Genomic DNA, 16,656 nt, shown 5'->3' with positions numbered 1-16,656 from the left:
AGGCGCAGAGCCCCGTGTGCCGCGCGGTTCGTTTAGCCTCCTCCCTTCGCTTCGCACCTTCGCCAGCCTCCGGGCAACCTCAGCCCCGGCCAACGTTTGGCGCCGCCGCTGCCTCGGCTCGCGGCCTGTGGCTCCGGGCTCCTGGCGATCCGGCCGCGGAACGTTGCCGGCGTCCTCAGGCGGGCCAGGGAGGCGGCGCGGCCTCGGGAGGCGGGGACCCGGCGGGCCGCAGGCGCTCGGCTTCCGGGAGCCGGTGGTTCTCCGGCTCCCGCTGCGCGGACCGGCGCGGCGGCCTGAAGTCCAGCATCCCGGCCAACACCTCCCGGAGCAGCGGGCGGCACCGACGCCCCAGCGGCTGGATCCCAAACCGCTCTCGCCCCAGCCGGCAAGATGCAACCGGTGTACCCGGAGGTGAAGCCCAACCCGCTGCGGAACGCGAACCTCTGCTCGCGCGTGTTCTTCTGGTGAGCGCACCGCCTGGGTTGTGATACCCTGGCCGCCGTGGGGCGGGTACCTGATGCCGCCTTCGCCTTTCGGGGGCCGAGGCGCTTTCCCCTCTCCCCCAGGCCGCGCCGCTTCTTGCCGCCGGTGGGGCCGCCCCGCGCCGGCCGCGTGGTCCCCGCCGGCTCGCCGGCTTGCGGGGGCAGGGGGAATAGGCCGAGGAAGGGGACGTGGTCGCGTGGTCTTCGGCTGTCCCAGTATATTTGCTCGCCGCTCCGGCAGCCTCCGGTTCCCGGAGCAGGGGGAGCAGCTGGAGCCGGAGGCGGGGAGGCGGAGAACGGAGGCTGCCCAGGGGGAGTCACCGCCCAGCCGGAGAACGGACCGGACCCCCACCCGCCCCGCCGCCGCCCCACCCCACCCTACCCTACCCTACCCTTCCCTACCCTTAGCCGGCTTCTCCAATACTACTCTGGGAATTCGCTCTTCTGAGCTAGAGCTGCACTTTTTTTTTTCGTTTTTCCCCCCTAAGCAAGCAGCTTATGAGCAGTTTCCTTTATGTAATTAGCGCCCTGGACCAATTGCCCTCTTCCAATAATGTCCCAACCTTTAACCATATATTCCTTATGTGACATCTGCCGGCCAGTTGCACCCGGCTCTCTGTCTGTGACCCTGTCTGTCTCCCTCCCTCCCTCTATCTGTGTGCGCCTGGTACCTAATTAGGGCAAATTTATGGTGGGTAAAGGAACAATTTTTATGTAATGAATGGGGACACTATTCTTAAACATGTTTTGCTTTTGCCTGGGGCACACAGCGACGACTGGAGTATGTATTTTGACCAACCGCTTTCCCTATTTACACTTCCATCTTTGCGGACCACTCTCGGCTTGGGGTCCTTGAAACCTATGGAGTCTTGCCCAGATCTCTAGCCTTCAGAGAAGTGATTTGTGGTTGTTCCTGTAGCTTCAGGCAGGGCAAGGAACTCTCCAAGACCTTTTTTGTGGATTTTAAAAATGTATGCATGGAAATGGAAGGTGAGGACCGCTCATTGATTGTGGTAGACACCCATTTCCAGTTTTCCTGTGGGAGCAGATGGAGCTATTATCTTTTACAGCTGAAGGTACTGAAGCATAGAGGTTGAGGAAGTGGCCTACATCACATGGTGAGTAAGTGGTGGAGTGGGATCCTGAACTAGGCAGTCTGACTTCTGAGCCTGTGATTCCTCTGTATGTAACTGCAGTTCTGAGCTTTTTCTATTGATATGCTTACTTTTTCCTAAACACACAAAGAAGGCGATTCCAAATAGACCTTTGTTCTTGTACTCAGTTCTTCCAGTTCTTGCTGTGGGAGATGATGTATGTGAAACATCTATAATCAAGCTTTAGGGCGGCTGTTCTCAAAGTACAGCTCTCAGACCTGCAGCATCCTCCTCACCTGGGAGCCTGTTTTTGTTGTTCAGTCACTCAGTCGTGTCTGACTCTTTGTGACCCCATGGAATGTAGCACGCCTGGCTTCCCTGTCCATCACCATCTCCAGGAGTTTGCTCAGACTTATATCCATCAAGTCAGTGATGCCATCCAACCATCTCATCCTCTGTCGTCCCCGTCTCCTCCTGCCTTCAGTCTTTCCCAGCATCAGAGTCTTTTCTGATGAGTCAGCTCTTCACATCAGGTGGCCAGAGTATTGGAGCTTCAGCTTCAGCATCAGTCCTTCCAATGAATATTCAGGACTGATTTCCTTTAGGATGGACTGGTCGGATCTCCTTGCAGTCCAAGGGACTCTCAAGAGCCTTCTTCAACACCACAGTTCAAAAGCATCAATTCTTCGGTGCTAAGCCTTCTTTACGGTCCAACTCTCATATCCATACATGACCACTGGGAAAACCATAGCCTTGACTATATGGACCTGGGAGCCTATTAGAAATGCAGTTTTCCTGCACTCAGTCTAGATCAGTTCTGTAAAATTAGAAGCTCTTGGGATGAGGTTTAAAGAAGCGTTCCAGGTGATTCTGGTGGCAGGTTAATGCTGGCAACTGCTTTAAGCCACTCCTCCCACTGGCCTTGTTACTTCAGTATAATCTTTTAAAAAGGGGTCCAGACTTCCCTGGCAGGCCAGTGGTTAAGACTCTGCTCTTCTTGTGCAGGGTGGGCAGGTCCCATCCATGGTGAGGAATGACGGTCCCGAGGAGAAAGGGGGTTCAGAGTTTGCAGACTTAGTTGTTGACCATAATAGCCGTCTTGTATCCAAAGCCTGAGGTACCTTAGTGATTTCCTTCTGTACCCAACTTAGCTACCAAGGGAATGATGAACTGGGCCCAGCCAGAAAGCTTTGCCCAGAGAGAAGGCCCACCGTGTAGAGAAAAACTGAGTTTTCATGTTCTCATTGGGTATATACTTTAAATTTCATCTGCAGTGTAGTGTTTCACAGCAGTTTGCAGGTAGGGTATAAGGATAGGGATATTGCTGACTTTTACCAATATGGGTGTTGGTAATTGTTGTGGATTTTATAGAAGAATATACATTTCTTTCTATTTTTGTAAGAAATTTAAAACTGTAAAGCAAGAAAAAAGAATAAGGATTTGTTTTTATTAGCCAAGAACACTTACTGTTATTCTGATTGTTTCTTAGTCTTTCCCCTAGAAATTTTTATGCACACCTGCTTACCCATATTCATCTTTTGTATAAAACAAAATAGTTTTGAATCTTGAAGCCTTCTTAATTTTCTATGGTTAACATTTAATACAAATCTTTAAAACATGGTCTTTAATTGCAATGTATGCACTCTTTCACTTTTGTTTAACACAGTTTATTGCTAATTATGATGTGATGAATATCCATGACCTTGTATTGTGGCGCACCTTTCCTTTTTCTATATTCTCAGATATAAAATGACCAGTGAAAGGCCAAATTGTTTTCCATAAGGTTCGGACCAACTTGCCCTCTTCACAGCTGTTTGTGAGCTTATTTAAGTGTCAACTTTGAATACCTAAATTAATTCTTCTAGGTCTAAGGTTAATAGCAAACAGTCTTTGTTTTTTGGCCCCGCCATGAGGCATCTGGGATCTTAGTTCCCTGGCTGGGGATGGAACCTGTGCCCCTTGGCAGTGGAAGAGTAGAGTCTTAACCACTGGACCCCTGGGAAGTCCGATAATATCAAACACTTTTAATTTCAGTTTGTAAAAATGGAACGTCTTTTTGGTGCCTGTTGACCTTTTTTTTTTTTTTTTGAATTGTGTATTAATAGATTTTTTAAAAATAACTTGTAACAGCACTTATAATTTTACAAATTTTCATTTCTCTGAATTTAGAGGTTTTAAATTATATGTTATTAAGTATATCAAGCTTTTCTTTTTGGTTTCTCCTGTTGCTATAATATGTCTTTGTAAAATCCCAGCATCATTTAAATCTCTGTAAGCATTTTATTTTAATCTTGTTTCGTTTCTAACAATAAAGCCAGCTAGAATTTCATTTTTCCCCGAAACAGCCCATTTTCCTGTCATGGTTTATTGAATAATTCTTGCTCATCCCCATTATTGGAAATAAGGAGCACTGTTAATGAACCGTGTCCAGCTGGGGACTGGATTGTCCAGTCTGCTGAGACTCTCCCTGGTGATGTCCCTGCTGTCTTGCAGTTCAGCCCTCTGGGGTGTGCTCTGCATTTCTCTACCACCTTCATCCCAGAGGCCAGCAGATTGAGGGTTAGTACAGGACCTGTCCACAGAGATGAGGGTTGAGTAGGATCTTGGACCAGATGCACTTGTCCCATCAGTCAGTCAGTTCAGTCACTCAGTTGTGTCTGACTCGTTGCGACCCCATGGACTGCAGCACACCAGGCTTCCCTGTCCATCATCATCTCACAGTTTACTCAAACTCATGTCTATCGAGTCGGTGATGCCATCCAACCATCTCACCCTCTGTCGTCCCCTTCTCCCGCCTTCGATCTTTCCCAGCATCAGGATCTTTTCTAATGAATTGGCTCTTCACATCAGGTGGCCAAAGTATTAGAGCTTCAGCTTCAACATCAGTCCTTTCAATGAATATTCAGGACTGATTTCTTTTTGGATTGACTGTTTGATCTCCTTGCTGTCCAAGGGACTCTCAAGAGTCTTCTCTAACACCACAGTTCAAAAGCATCAGTTCTTTGGTGCTCAGCTTTCTTTATGGTCCAACTCTCACATCCAAACGTGACTACTGAAAAAGCCATAGCTTTGATTATATGGACCCTTGTCAGCAAAGTAATGTCTCTGCTTTTTAATATGCTGTGTAGGTTTGTCATAGCTCTTCTTCTAAGGAGTAAGCCTCTTTTAATGTCATGGCTGCAGTCACTATCTTCAGTGATTTTTGAGCCCCAAAAAATCAAGTCTGCCACTGTTTCCACTATTTCTCCATCTATTTGCCATGAAGTGATGGGACCAGATGCCATGATCTCATTTTTTGAATGTTGAGTTTTAAGCCAGCTTTTTCACTCTCCTTTTTCACTTTCATCAAGAGGCTCTTTAATTCCACTTCGCTCTCTGCCATAAGGGTGGTGTTATCTGCATAACTGAGATTATTGATATTTCTTCTGGCAATCTTGATTCCAGCTTGTGCTTCATCCAGCTTAGCATTTTGCATGATGTACTCTGCATATAAGTTACATAAGCAGGGTGACAATATATAGCCTTGTCATAATCCTTTCCCAATTTGGAACCCGTCCATTTTCCATGTCTGGTTCTAACTGTTTCTTCCTGACCTGCATACAGATTTCTCAGGAGGCAGGTCAGGTGGTCTGGTATTCTCATCTCTTGAAGACCTTTCCACAGTTTGTTGTGATCCACACAATCAAAGGCTTTGGTATAGTCAATGAAACAGAAGTAGGTGTTCTTCTGGAACTCTTTTGCTTTTTTGATGATCCAACAGATGTTGGCAGCTTTATCTCTGGTTCCTCTGTGTTTTCTAAATCTAGCGTGAACACCTGGAAGTTCTCGGTTCGTGTACTGTTCAAGCCTGGCTTGGAGAATTTTGAGCATCACTTTGCTAGCGGGAGAGATGAGTACAGTTGTGCGGTAGTTTGAACATTCTTTGGGATTGGAATGAAAACTGACCTTTTCGTGTCCTGTATCTACTGCTGAGTTTTCCACATTTGCTGGCATATTGAGTGCAGCACTTTCACATCATCATCTTTTAGGATTTGAAATAGCTCAGCTGGAATTCCATCACATTAACTAGTGTTGTTCCTAATGATGCTTCCTAAGGCCCACTTGACTTGGCACTCCTGGATGTCTGGCTTTAGGTAAGTGATCACACCATCGTGGTTATCTGGGTCATTAAGATCTTTTTTGTATAGTTCTGCTGTGTATTCTTGCCACCTCTTTTTAATATCTTCTACTTCTCTGAGGTCCATACTGTTTTTGTCCTTTATTGTGCCTATCTTTGCATGAAATGTTCCCTTAGTATCTCTAATTTTCTTGAAGAGATCTCTAGTCTTTCCCAGTCGATTGTTTTTCCTCTATTTTTTTGCATTGATCACTTAGGAAGGTTTTCTTATCTTTCCATGATATTCTGTGGAACTCTGCATTCAGATGGACATATATCTTTCCTTTTCTCCTTTGTCTTTGGCTTCTCATCTTTTCTCAGCTATTTGTAAGGCATCCTCAGACAACCATTTTGCCTTAAATCGTAACTCCCCTGACACTGACCACGTTTCAGTCAATGAACTGTCCCCTTGCAAAGGGAATGTGGTTGTGGAAACTGCCATTGGTGTCAAGACAGACTCTCTAGAGACTTGTCAGAGAAGCTGATGTCATGAGGGGGATGTGAACTGGCTGAGTGTTGAGACGGTTTAGGGAAGTTGGTCCTGTTAGGCCCTCAGTAACTATTGATTGTGAATACATAGAAATGTTTAATTTCAAACTAGGATTCTTGGCACCATTTTTAGAAACCACTTGTATGAATCTTGTTGTTCTTCATTAACAGTCAGAAATCCACATGTTGTTAATGGAGTCTGGGTGAGCTCTCCGGGGCTCTTTCTCTGGCTTTGTTCTGTTCCCCTTTCTTAGACACGTATCTAATTTTTTTAATTAATTAATTTGGCTAAGTTGGATCTTAGTTGGGGCATACGAACTCTTAGTTTGGGTAGGCGGGGTCTAATTTCCTGACTAGGTCCCCTGCATTGGGAGTGTGGAGTCTTAGCCACTGAACCCTAGGAAGTCCTCTTAGGCGTTTAGTTTGATTACTTTTGGTGATTTTACAGGATAACTCCAGCTCTAAGGAAGATGCAGAAGAATCACCCTAAAGGTGTATTAAAGTTTACTACTAAGTCCTTACAGTGAAATAAACAGTATAACAGATTTAACTCCTGTAGTTTATTCTTGATATTGGGGTTTTTATACTCTGCATCTGGTCAGCCTGAGAGATGTCAACTAGTGTACATTCAGATGTGTCAAGTGAATAATTTGCCTTTCTGAGTCATCCATGGGTCCCCCAATGTGTTGACTCCCTTCCCTTTGTTGACCTGAAACAGACTGTCAGGATATTTCTCCTGCAAAGATGGGTTTATGTGGGAACAGCAGAGAATTGCAGTTCAGTGTCTGCAGCCATGGGAAGCCACGTGCAAGTCTCCAAAGGACGAGGAAGGAGAACTCGTATAGAGGGAAAGGAGATTTGGGAGAGTTAGTGTAGGTAAACAGCATCCCTGGCTTTTCATTGGCTGAATCCTTGCCAGGAAAGGAAGATTGTTACTTCTTGCCACTGGGCTCTGATATTGTTGCAGGCATGAGAGCTCCCTCTCCTGGTCTCCCAACTATGTAATTGAGGTTTCTGTGTGTTAAGTTTTTACACCTGTGTGTCTTTCTCCCAGACTATGTCTCCTCTGTGATGTGTGGAACATTTTCATCCTAAATATTGCCTGTAACGTTTCGATGGAGCCAGAGAGCACGGTCCTTCTTACCACGAGGCTGTTACTATGGGTTTGAGTAAGATAAACCTCTTTTAGTGTTTTCTATAATGAGTTTGATCCCCGGGTCAGGAAGATCCCCTGGAGAAGAGAATGGCTATCCACTCCAGTATTCTTGCCTGGAGAATTCCATGGACAGGGGAGCCTGGCGGGCTACAGTCCATAGGGTCACCAAGAGTCGGACCCAACTGAGCAACTAACATTATCTGTTAAACTTGCCAGCGCTGTTCTTACTAGTGACTATACAGCAGTTTCTCAGCCCTCAATATGATTGACTCATCTTGTTGGCCCGAAAATTTGAACGCCTGGTCCCTCCCACTTTATATTATTTATTTTTTAAATCGATAAATTAAAATCTTTTTGTTGGAGTTTTCAATGTCAAACTCTCAAAAATTAATAGAATGAATAGACAGAAAAGTAGAAGGATATAGTAGACCCGAAAAGCACTATGAACCAGTTCAACATGGTTAAGATTTATACAATTTTCACACAACAGCAGGATGCAAATTCTGCTCAAGTTCCCATAGATGATAAATCTCTCCAGTGTCAAGGAGACACTGATACACATCCAGGGTCATGAAACAAGGTGCAGAACTTTAATGGTCTAAAGGTATTGAAATCATACAGAGTCTGTTCTCTTATTATTGTGGAATTGTGTTAGAAACCAATATCAAAAGATTCTTGAAAATAACCTACATATTTTCAAGATCTGCACCCTGTTTTTAAGTTCCTCTCAAAGCATGAGAACAACTGGCTTGTTCACTCTTGTTGGGACTCAACAAGGTATTGAGGAGGAAGGGGGCTTCCTGTGTGTGGAGATAGATATACTGGGTCCTTGAATCCTTATAATAAACCCTTGTTGCACCTGGTTTTGCCTTCCGTTTACCAAAGTAGGACATTGAGGAGCTCAGAGTTAAGTCAAGGTGACAAATTCCGGAGTATGGGCTATGACCTCTGTGTTGCTGTGTGTATTTCCTCACCTGGGGCACACAGAATGCCTGGATTGACTGAGCTTATAAGGGTGACTGAGTGGCAATCTCACATTTGTCAACAGAAAGCTTATGAGCATACAGTTGCTCACCCAATAAATTGCTTTTATTTTTCAGACCCTTGTTGGTGAGGATGTGACAGATTATGTGATAACCCAACTGGCTACTACTTTAAACTTCTACTGAAGGGATTTCTCAACTCTCAACTCGGCAGTGTACATTCTTCTCTTCCATTTCCAATTACAGTATTTCCCATCAGTTTTAAAAAGCTATTTACAAGAAGCATTATTACACTACTTCTACTTTTAAATGCATTAAACACTTCTAAATATCTAGAAAGACTAGATATTTCGTATAAGAACTTACTTGTCCACTTTGTACACAGTACTGTTAAAATTGCACACACGTAACAATGGTTATAATTTGAGGTATCTTCTAAATATGACCAATTTGGCCTGAACCATTCCCTACCTCACTTCCTTCTCTCCCACCAACTGTGCTGTTTTTAAACAGAAATTCAGTTCAGTTGCTCAGTCATGTCCAACTCTTGGCGACCCCATGGATTGCAACATGCCAGGGTTCTCTGTCCATTACCAACTCCCAGAGCTTGCTGAAAAACTCTGGGAGCTTGCTTAAATAGAAGGGAGATGGCTTAAAACTTAAGCCTGGGCCTGCAGAGGTTGGCTTATCGGTGTCACAGATTACACAGGTGCTGTTTATATGAATTCTGAGTGTTCATTGAGCAACACAGTTTGTTCACCTGTAAAACATACCGCATTTGTAATAGTACAGGTAAGTGCCTGCTGCGTATCAAGCCCTCAATAAATGGAGACAGTGAGGATTATTGCAAAACCCTCCCTTCCTCCCTCTCTCAAGTGGATTTGGCCTTCTCTGCTAGGAGCCACTCAGAAAGTAAGTTGAAGTGTTCTGAAGGGAAATTCCGCGGGGCCGCCTTCTCATCAGCCCCATTCCTCAGAAGGGATTCCTTTCCTGTAAAGGGGGAGCCCTTCTTAGAAACCCTTCCAGGAAGGGTGAAGTGCAGCCGGAAGGAATCCTGCAGAGCCGCCAGCTCACAGACACAAAAAGGGAATCCGTTGCCTTTGATTTCTGGGAACTGGCCTCTTTAGTGAAGGCAGAGCAAAGTGAGGAACTACTCCCTAGTGCTGAACGTGTGTGGAAAGGGTGGTCTGCGGGGTGGGTGAGGCTGAACCCCACCTGCAAAGTGCGGGTGAACCCGAGGCTGGCCTCGCCATTCTGTGACTCCCAGTCGTCTCCGGCTGATTCTCCTGGAAAGTCTTACTCTGAGAAGTTGGTGGCAGGCGAATGGGGGGTGGGGCTGGGTGGGGTGTCCTCACGCAGGTTGAATTCAGCTGGCCGAGAGCCACACAGCCAGCCAGTCTGTGGTTTAAAGCCACGGTGTGGTTTCCTCCTGGCTCACGTGTTTAGGCTGAATTCTGGCAAGAATGTCAAAGCAGGCAGAGGTGAACATGAGCACCGCTGCAGCCCCCTGTATGTGGAAGAACCCACCAGCCCAAGCCCGCTGGAGCGTGTGGGGCTGAGTGAGGTCAGGAGCCCCTCCAGGCTGGTGGCGGCCTCCAGGCAGGAAGTGGTCATCCTGCACACTTCCTGCTTCCTCCGTGCGCACTTCCCCAGGCCTCTTTTTGCCTCCTGCCCCTGCCTTCCGTGTTCTCTGCTTTATTTTTTAGCCGATTTTTAAACTTTTAAATTTATTTTTAAATGTTTTTATCTTTTGGCTGCGCTGTGGGGAAATGTGGAATTTTTAGTTCCCCGGCCAAGGATTGAACCCCCGCCCCCTGCCCTGGAAGTGTATGTAGCGTTTCAACCCCTGGACTTCCAGGGAAAGCTCCTCTGTTTTGTTTTTTATCTCTGCTGTCCCTTCCTCCCTCCTCAGGAAGTCAGCCCCATTTACTGGTTTCCACACAAGGCCACGTGCAGTGAGGTTTGGAGCTCTTTGAAGATGTGGGTTGAGGATTACCAGTGGAAGGCCTGGCCTCCCTCCCCTCCATTTCCTCTCTCAGCTCCCCTCCCGCTGGAGTAAGAGGCAGGGTCTCCCCTCATTGTGGGCACAGCCACGCTGAGCACTCCTGGACCCACTGAGATTTTCAAGAAGACCTTGCTACCTTAAGCAGATTTCTATACTACCAGGTGGAACGCTACCACAACCGTGATTAGCGTTTGTATCAATAAAAGACTGGCCAAGTGCAGCCACTTTCTTTGCCTCCAGCTGAAGAAACTGAGGTGCAGAGAGGTTAAAAAAATTTCATGTCCAAAGCAACACAAGTTTGTAAATGGGGAGGAGGCTGTTTCAGCTTCAGATGTTGAAAGTCAAGTGCGGGACATCCTTGGAAGGCAGAGGAGGACGAGTTACATTCAGCTTGAAGAGTGGTGTGATCCAAGAAGAGAACAGGTGGTGCTTGCGAAAAAAGCTATATTGTATCTCCATTTGTGCAGAAATTCTCTTAAGTTCATCTCCAGAAGCATATCGCACTACAAATGATGGCTTTATTCCTAGGTTTAGCAATCTGGGGTTGATGCTCAGTCTTAATTTCTGACGTGTCCCCTGGTTCATAATGGACCTTAGCATTTGACTTGATTGTAGAGCAAAGGGTTTGTGTTCCTTATATCCTGGTCTTCTGACAGGCCAGGATCCTAGTATTCTTGCACTTGCATCTTTTTATTTTATTTATTTTAAAATTTTTGTTTATTTTGTTTATTTTTGGTTTTTTTTGGCTGGGCCATGCAGCTTGTAGGATCTTCGTTCCCTGCCCGATCAAACCCTGGCTCTCGGCGGTGAGAGCATGGAGTTGTAACGGCTGGATCGCTAGGGAATTCCTGCATCTTTTTATTTTGGAAGGAAATGATATGGTATGGCAGCCTCCCTTCTGCTTCTCTCCCCCCCAAAAGGGGAAAAAAAACCCTTGATTTGATATGAAATCAGATTAATAGTAAAATTTTTGATTGAGGTTGTAGAGCTGTATTCAGTCTCTGTTTTCTAAAAGTTGCTCCTTTTTGCCTATTGCAGGTGCCTCAACTCCTGGTTTGCTCAGGATAGTCCCGATTTACACCCCTTAATCACACTGTAATTATTAACAGCACCCTGTTTTACTCCTAGCAGTATCTTAGGTTGGATGATAAGTAATACGGTTGCTCTAACAGAGCTAAGTTCATATTCCGTAAAATATGCTCCTCCCTCTCCAGTGGGTTCAGTCCCTGGGTTGGGAAGATCCCCTGGAGAAGGGAATGGCAACCCATGGGCAGAGGAGCTTGGCAGGCTACAGTCCATGGGGTCGCAAAGAGCTGGACACGACTGAGCAGCTAACGCACACATACACACTCCTGTGGAGTATGGGCGGGAACTGTGGACAGTGTTCAGCTAAACTTTGACATATTTGAGTAATGACAAGTGAAAACCTGTTACTGTCATCACTTGAGCAGGTATCCTTCTAAGATAATCCCTGGCCTGTGATTGGTACGTGAGAGTGATGGCTGTGAAAGCTGCAAGGAGAGGGTGTGCTCCTGGAGGTGGCACGTGGGCATCTGGGTTGCTTGGTCCCTCCCAGCCGTGGGCCCCAGGGGAATGTACAGAGTCACTGGGGCTGGAGGCACAGGGCCTAAGGGGTCTCCTGAAGGTGTATGCGAGTCCAGCCGGTGAAGGTGCTTATCTCCAGCTGAACAGAAAGCCAAGACGAGGGCACTTTGGGCAGCCAGGCACTAGGGAAGCCCTGGGTCAGGTGGAGAGGCTGGCAATTCCCCAGATGACCCGCACCCTCACCGGCTTAGCTAAGATGAAAAGATCTTAGCTAAGATGTAGCTAAGATGATAAGCTGGTTACAGCGCTTTTGCGGTGGGTTGGAGGAAGAATAGGTTGAGGGCTCGGAGGTGCGTGGGGGCTCCCTTGGGCTCTGCCAAGGCTGAGGACTCCTCTGCCCTGTTGGAAGGACCCCGTGTCTGAGGTGAGGCTCAGTAAGTGACTTTGAATTCTGTGCTGACTGTCCTGGCTGGTAACCAGCTGTGTGATCTCGATCTTGGTCCAGATCCAATCTGAGCTGGTTTCTTTATTCTCCCATTTGAACATGTTAGTATTAGCCCCGTGGGTGGATGGAAGGAGATATTAGATGTCAGCCACCTTTGCTGCTTTCCTCGGGGACCTCAAGCCCAGCTACTGTCTCTCCCAGGTTCCCCGGTTCACTCCCTTCTACAGGACATTCTTTTATGCTCTCTATTGCTTAAGAGGCAAACACAGCATCTCAGGATTTTTCTGTAAGTGCTTTAGGCCTTTGGGCTCTGCCTTGCTGTTCCTTTGGCTTGGAACATGATGAACCGCTTGTCCTTCGGGTCTTGGTCCACACCTGGCCTCCTCGGTGAGCTGTGCTCTTCACCCCGTCTAAAGTGGCCGCGCCCACCCTCAGTCGTGTCTCCCTGTTTTATTTTCTGTCTGGTTATTATCATTGTTCCTGACCTGTCTCTATAGTTTGATTATCATCCCTCCTCCCAAGTGTGAACTCTGTAAAAAAAAAAAAAAAAAAAAGACCCTATCTAAGGTCTAGAACCTAGGAAAGTGTCTTACTTAATGGATGATGAAGATTAATTTGAATTAATGTTATAATTCTGATTTCCCTATAGTCCTGTGGTTGACATTCCTAGTGAAAAAAAGCTTGTGGGTTGCATCCTTTTTTATTAATAAAGCAGTCATGCATATCCTGTGGTTTGAGGGCTACTTCCCAGGGGATTGAGGGATAAAGGTCTCATCTGGGTATGCCTCTCTTGATGATGGCATTCAGTTCACGGGCCGGTTTAGGGCTGGGAGACAGGAAGGCCTGGAGCCAAGGTGACAGTTCAGTTCAGGTGCTCCGTTGTGTTGACTCTTGGCGACCCCGTGGATTGCAGCACACCAGGCCTCCCCGTCCATCACCAGCTCCCAGAGTTTACTCAAACTCATGTCCATTGAGTCACAGGCCATCCGTAAAGAATCTCTTACAGAGCATTGTCCCTGCTGACAAAACCTGTTTCTGTTGTTTTCGATTGCTTTTTTCCCACCTCTGCAAGCTTTTGTGCTTATAGGAAACATTCAGTTCAGTTCAGTTCAGTCGCTCAGTCGTGTCCGACTCTTTGCGACCCCATGAATTGCAGCACGCCAGGCCTCTCTGTCCATCACCAACTCCCGGAGTCTACCCAAACCCATGTCCATCGAGTCGGTGATGCCATCCAACCATCTCATCCTCTGTCGTCCCCTTCTCCTCCTGCCCCCAATCCTACCCAGCATTAGGGTCTTTTCCAATGAGTCAACTCTTCGCATGAGGTGGCCAAAGTATTATTATTATTATTATTTTTTAAAGCAAATGGGAGAACGTACCAAAATTGTTAAGGAAGCTGTTTTAGCCTGTCCTCAGATTCACTAGAGAGTTTTCTCTCTCTCAACTTACTTCCAATCAAATAAGCCCTTTAATAATAGATCACATACAGAGAGGCTTTTCACAAGATGTTTTTGTTCTTTCTGAATATGCAGTTAGCTATTCAAGCTGAGGGTTGTTATGTTCATAATTGACCTAATGCTTCAAAGAATGAACTGGTTTAGCTGGAATTTTCCTAAAGTCTGTCCTGTTGACTTTGTATTGCCCAGATAGAAAGTTATGATTTATAATTAGCCTTCCCCCTTTAACTCTGAGTAATACGCAGAAAGGCTATTAGGTTTTTAAATTGGCGTTAAATTTTGGACAGCTGTTCTCAATATTGTGTAAAGAATTCCACATTGTCGGTCTGGAGTCTCTACTGAGAGAGACTATTTGCCTAGAAGTCAGATGGACAGAATAGTCATAAAGAAGGACTGATCGGGTGTGGAAGAGTGGTTTTAGATTCAAAGCCAGTGCTGGCGCTGGGGGGTTTTTCCATCACACCCTCTGCCTCAGGGCTGTTGAGCCTTGTCTCTTTTGTTTATGGAGCTTAAGCAATCTTTCAGTTATTAGCTAGTGGTTAATTACTGGAAATATGAACTCAAATCACTGCTTTTTTTTATAACTGTTTGCATTTTCTCCTAATCATGTAGGGTGGTGACATAGAAATTCAGTGAAAAGATAGGCTCAACTACTTTATTAGTTATTCTGTTTACTTGGAGGAAAATCATAGCTGTGTTATCAGCTGCACTTCTCTTCAAACCTCATGCCTTTGCCACAAAATATTTTGGATTGTAGGGAACTGTCGGCCAGGAGCTGAAGTCTCTGTCAGTATTCCTGCCTTAAATATTAAAAATTAGTTGCCATGCGATATGGTTCGGTGGTAAAGGATCTGCCTGCCAGTGTAGGAGATGTAAGAGATGCAAGTTCAATCCCTGGGTCGGGAAGATCCCCTGGAGGAGGAAATGGCAAACCACTCCAGTATTCTTGCCTAGGAAATCCCAAGAACAGAGGAGCCTGGTGGACTAGTCCATGGGATCTCAGAGAGTCAGCCGTGACTGAGTGAATTAGCAGGTCAGGTCATCATATAGAAGCATCTGACGGTCGTACCTGAGGAGAAAGAAGCTTGGGCAGAAACATGAAGAGCTGAAGTAGGTTGTTAAGAAAACCCTGGAGCCAGTTGGAAGAGGCATTGGCGAGAAGGAGAGGGTCCATGGTGCTGCACCAGAGTCCTCTCCCCTCCCAGTGGAACACGAGGAAATGCATCAGATGCTGCCTCAGTGAAGCAGGTGCCTCGTCTGTCAACTTACTGTGTTTTGAGTGACTTCCTCTGGGGAATTGAAGGCACAATGCGAGTCTGATAGGTGGACCTGAAGAGTCGTGACCCCAGGGGAAGGTACCAGGAACAAAAAGAAGCAGTAACAGAGCGTGTTATTCAGGACTTCACGCCTGAGCCACGTTGACAGCTACAGAGAGTCTGCGCAAGACAGAACTGCACCCTGAAATTCACTCCTGTGTTGAAGGGGGCCCTTGTTTGTCCCTTCTGAACGAATCATCAGAGAATGAGAATGTCTAAAAATTAGAACTATGCTGTGTGGAGACTTTGCGGGAGGGGGGGTGTTGGAAATTTTGGGGAAGCTCCACAATAAGTATTCTGAATAAATTGTTTTTGAAATAGAGATAATGAATTGGAACTGATACATCTTCCTGGTTTTTTTTTTTTTTTTGGATGGCAGAGTATCTGTTTTTCTTCTCCTTTTTGGGGACGTAAGATCATTGGGGTCACATATGAGGCATAGGTTTGTTTTTGTGTTAAGTACTTTGTGCAAGAATTTAGTTCTGCCCAGAATAGACTTTGCAATATGTATTTTAGGGGATTTGGGGAAATGAAAACAGTAAAGACAGCCTTGGCCTCATGGGGCTTGCACCCTCCACTGAAAGTAGAGGGGGTTGATTTAGATTTCTTATTTGGCTGAAATTTGTGGCAATTCCAATAGCGGTTGGCTGGAAGGTGCTTTCTTTCCTGGCTATGGAAGGTTTTCCCTGAGGACACGAACAGTGAGATGTTGTCTCAGGTCCCTAATATTAAGCAGTCTGCACCTCTTTGAGGTCATCCAATAATTTAGATTTCTCATGCATCCCAATTCGGGCTTCCCAGGTAGCTGCTGCTGCTCCTGCTGGTAAGTCGCTTCAGTCGTGTCCAACTCTGTGCGACCCCATAGACGGCAGCCCACCAGGCTCCACCGTCCCTGGGATTCTCCAGACAAGAGTACTGGAGTGGGTTGCCATTGCCTTCTCTGCCCAGGTAGCTGAGTGAGTAGTAAAGCATCTCTGCCTGCAAATGCAGGAGACGCAGATTCGATTCCTGGGTTGGGAAGATCCCCTGGAGGAGGACATGGAAACTGACTCCAGTATTCTTGCCTGGAAAATCCCATGGACAGAGTCTGGTGGGCTACAGTCGATGGGGTCGCCAAGAGCTGGACCTGACTAAGCGACTGAGTGTGCATGCACACACACACACATGAATGCCAATTCAGACGGCTTTTTCTTAGACTTAGTGGGCAGAGGCTTGCGATGAGAGTTCTTGGGGGAAGCTGAGGGGAAGGGTTGGAGCTTCCTGAATATTACCCAGGGTTTGGTTTAATGGTGATTGTAGGCTGAGGGAATCCTGTTCCCTTCTTCTGGTTTCATGCAAACCCATGTCACGCTCTGTGCCCTGTTTCTCTTAGGCCTAATGTCTGTTGCGGTAAATAGCAAAGGAACATGAAGTTAAGTAAGCTTCACCTTAAACCTCAAACAAGTTCCATTGCAAACTAGAGCTATTGTGGGAGTTATTGCCAAGTTCTCATCTACTTCTTGCAAAATTTTGGACAAACAGGGTGATA

At 46.2% G+C, this 16,656-nt stretch overlaps 1 protein-coding gene across 4 annotated transcripts in view; it reads left to right on the top strand.

The window, feature by feature from the left end:
- Positions 1-230: 230 nt before the first annotated feature.
- LOC145530500 (ATP-binding cassette sub-family C member 4) overlaps positions 231-16,656 on the top strand; it is a 184,821-nt gene continuing 168,395 nt past the window's right edge. For all 4 annotated transcript variants that reach the window (XM_081551978.1, XM_081551977.1, XM_081551976.1 and 1 more), the window contains exon 1: positions 231-464. In XM_081551978.1, coding sequence (XP_081408104.1) covers positions 391-464 — 74 coding nt within the window. In that variant the 5' untranslated portion in view covers positions 231-390. The remainder of the gene's footprint in view (positions 465-16,656) is intronic.

Source organism: Giraffa tippelskirchi, chromosome 12 (genome assembly GCF_054371585.1).
Source record: "Giraffa tippelskirchi isolate mGirTip1 chromosome 12, T2T-mGirTip1v1.2.pri, whole genome shotgun sequence".
NCBI lineage: Eukaryota > Metazoa > Chordata > Mammalia > Artiodactyla > Giraffidae > Giraffa > Giraffa tippelskirchi.
Note: the sequence above shows the minus strand (reverse complement) of the source record. Positions and strands in the feature narration are given on the sequence as shown.